The following is a 3,441-nucleotide window of genomic DNA, read 5'->3' as shown; positions in this document are numbered from 1 at the left end:
AATTTTCGCGTTTTTCCTGTATGCTGAGTATGTGTATATAATTTGCATACAATTTTTTTAATTTTTGGGTACAAATTTTTTAACTATTTAGAAAAAAAAATCCATATTCCCCTTTTTTTTATGGGGTGATTTTAAAAATTTGGGTGGAAGGGGTTTTTTTAAAAACCGAAAATGCGGGAAACCTTTAAAAAAAAAAAATACACGCTTTTTGAAAAATTCCCGGAAAATTTTGGGGGGGATTTCGGATGCCCAGAATACATCATACATCACATCACTAAGCAGAAGGAAGAAATAGATTAACTAGAATTTGTTCCAAACTGCGTTGTATTTTCTATTGGGTTCTTTAAAGGCTCCAATTTGCTACGATCTATATGTATGTGTACAAATATTGGTATTTTTCCTCTTGCTGTTTCCTTTTTTCTTTTTCTCATCTCTGTCCACTTGTCTGTCTGTCTTTCATTTCCTCTCATTACCTCCCTCCCTCCGCCTCTCTCATTTTTTCTCCCCCGCTCTCCCTCTCCTTCCCTCTCCTCCCCTCTCTCTCTCTAACCCTCCGTCGCCCTCTCTCTACCATTCTCCCACACACATACACGCAAACCTCTTTCTTTTCAATATGAGATTATGTGGGAAAAGTACCCTAAATTGAGGGGCCCAAGCTTTTTCAACAAATTTAAACCTTTTTTTGCTGTTTTAAAAGGGCTTCATCTTTTTATAACAACAACAGAGGGTTGCTTTAAACAAAAGTTCTGAAAGTTTATTTATGCTTTTTGTCCGTCCGGGCTACATTATATTTGTGGTCCACGAACTTGATACTATACTAAGGAGACGATCTTTTTTTTTCTGTACAGGAACTTTTGCGAAAAAATTGATTTGCTCTTCTAAATACAATTTAAAAGTGAATACATAAATTCCCCCAAGCCCCTTTACGGTTTTAATTATAATCACAAGAAATAAATATCCCCGAATATGAAATTCCATGTCTGATTCTTTCCCAATAATATATGTTCGAACTTCGGTTGTCTAAAAATGCTAAAAAATTTAAACCCTTTGGGGGAAATTTAAAAATTATTCCTTATCAACAAGTTTACCTGCCCCCCGGAAAATATAATTCATATTTCACGAAAAAGCAAAGATATTCTATATATTTATTACTATGAACTTTCCTCATTTCCTTAAACGCATACCCAGCGGTGCGAAATTTCACACGCTCTCACATGGGAGTCATGATCCCTGAAACCCCCTTAATAGGATTTTTTACTTTATGGGTTTCCCGTTATATCATCCACTGTTTTTTTTATAAGAAAATACATTTTATTTTTGTCACATTTTACTTGGTCAATTACCCTACTGTTTTTTAGGGTTTAAATTTAAATTTCATGCTTCACTAACTTCCTTACGTTTTTTTTTTTCATACCCGATTCGCTATTTTCATTTATCATTTTATCGTACTACCAACGGGTTTTTTGCTTCGTAACTAAAACTTTTTTTTCTTTTTTCTACCTAGAGAATACTTAGAAACGTTGATTTTTTTCTTCAATTTAATTTTTCTTAAATATCTTCGTCATTTTATTTTCATCAAAACTCATGGTTTTACCGTCAAAGGGGTCTTCTTTTGTCTTTTTTGTACCTTCAGTTAATCTTCAAATTCAAATCGTGTACAGTGACTTAAAAAAAGGGGAAAGGGGAGTCGATGAGAAAAAGTTGGTAAACTATGTATAGTTAAAGTTATGTTTATTGAGTGATAATTGGAATTCGTAATTTTGGGGGAAAAATTCATGTCAATATCAGGCGTGACAGAAACATGGAGGTCGCCCCTCACGCCATAAGCTTGGCTCGGGGCTGATTCATGTCCCAGTGAGCAGGATGACCGTGAGTGTGTTCCGTCTCGTCCGCGTCGTGATGGGGGTGTGCTTCGAGCGGACGATGGCTGACGTGGCCGTCGATGACGTTCGCTGGCCCGCGGGACAATCTCCAGCTGCGGCAGCGGTCGAGGCCGCCGATGCTGGGACCCTCGACCCCACTAAAAACGACCCCACGACCACCACCCCCCTCGACCACCACCACCCCCCCGCTAGCCCGACGACCACCCCGCCACCACCTCCTTGCCTTCCCCCCGAGACCACCCCCCCCAACATCAACCAACATACGACCACCATCCCCCCTACTATCCTAACGACCACCCCGACCCCCACCACACCCCTTCAACCTCCAACACCATGCACCTCCAACAGCCTCAGGACCACCACACATCCCTCCTCTTGCCACCACGACCCGACGCTCTTTCTCCACCCCACCCCTACAGCACACAACAGAACCTCTGCAGCTTTCCAACGCAACCGCTGGGCCCCTGTTACAAAAACCCCCACAACGCCCTGTCCACCGCCCCCACTGAAACTGCGTTACCCCACACGTACCCCGCCCGTCACTGCGGGGAAACCCCCACGCCACAGCCCTCCTCCCCTGCCACAGAAAATGATACCACTCAACAAAAGAAAAACCATTGCCCCGCCCACCCCCGCGTCGTTCCTGAAGCACCCGCCCACGGGACGCCACTGTCCAGCGACTACAGCAGCTTCTGTGCACAGTCACGCCCAGCACCACCCCCTCTAGTTCCACGCCCGAGGGGACGGGAAAAAAGACTTGCCATCCCTGAAAGTGAAGCCATAACCCCCCCCGTAGGTAACAAAACTAATTGATAAATTCGTGTAAATGTAAAATTTGGTACAAATGATAAAAGGGTTGCACGCTCATTCAGCAAAAACGGGGGTTTGTTTTTATGGTTCTTTATACGAAGTCCTTTTCGCAGGACCAAGGGGACGTCCGCACGAGAAGCTCAACCCAGGGGGTCAAGGCGACATCGACGCCTGCTCGGCCGGTAAAAAAGCCCACAAACGAAGGGGGGCGGCGACACCTCAACGAGAAGCCATCCTGGCCTTCTCCCCGCGCCCCCTTCGCCACGCCCCGGCAAGTACCTCTCCGCCCCCCCCCCTCCCAGGGCCCTCCCCCCCCAGGCCCTCTCCCTCAGTTTCCCGGGCGGAAAGGGCTCCTCGCGTCCACCGCGACCTTTCCCTCGTCGCTTCTGGGGTCGCCGTTGTGGTCTCCGTCGCCGTGGGTGTGGGGGTGTACGTGTGGAGATCCGCCGGCAGGAAAGCTGCCGGGGACTCGGGGATCCGGTTCCTGGCGCGGGGACGAAGTGCAATGGGGGCAACATCTTCAGCCTGGGGGGCCTCGGGCCCCCACGGACCGGTGGCCTGAGGTGGGAGGGGGGCCGGTCGCTTGCACCGGGCTTCGACATCGATTTCGTGCTGGAAGCAACTACCCCCCCAGGGAGACTTCGTGCGGCCGCCCTCCCGGAGCCTTTTGCGAAACCCCGGGCGAGGGGGGGCGCACTCATCTCACCCACGGGATGAAGCATGAACAAATTAAATTTAACCCTTTCCC

At 47.4% G+C, this 3,441-nt stretch overlaps 1 protein-coding gene across 1 annotated transcript; it reads left to right on the top strand.

Annotated features, from left to right (window-relative positions):
- Positions 1-1,863: 1,863 nt before the first annotated feature.
- On the top strand, positions 1,864-3,255 carry LOC119588936 (mucin-2-like). Its single transcript, XM_037937549.1, has 3 exons — positions 1,864-2,584; positions 2,807-2,875; positions 3,026-3,255. Exons 1-3 carry the CDS (start codon positions 1,864-1,866, stop codon positions 3,253-3,255), a joined length of 1,020 nt encoding a protein of 339 aa, XP_037793477.1.
- The last annotated feature ends 186 nt before the right edge of the window (positions 3,256-3,441 follow it).

Source organism: Penaeus monodon, chromosome 24, assembly GCF_015228065.2.
Source record: "Penaeus monodon isolate SGIC_2016 chromosome 24, NSTDA_Pmon_1, whole genome shotgun sequence".
NCBI classification, from domain to species: domain Eukaryota; kingdom Metazoa; phylum Arthropoda; class Malacostraca; order Decapoda; family Penaeidae; genus Penaeus; species Penaeus monodon.
The sequence above is the reverse complement of the archived record's forward strand: the minus strand, read 5'-3'. Positions and strand labels throughout refer to the sequence as shown.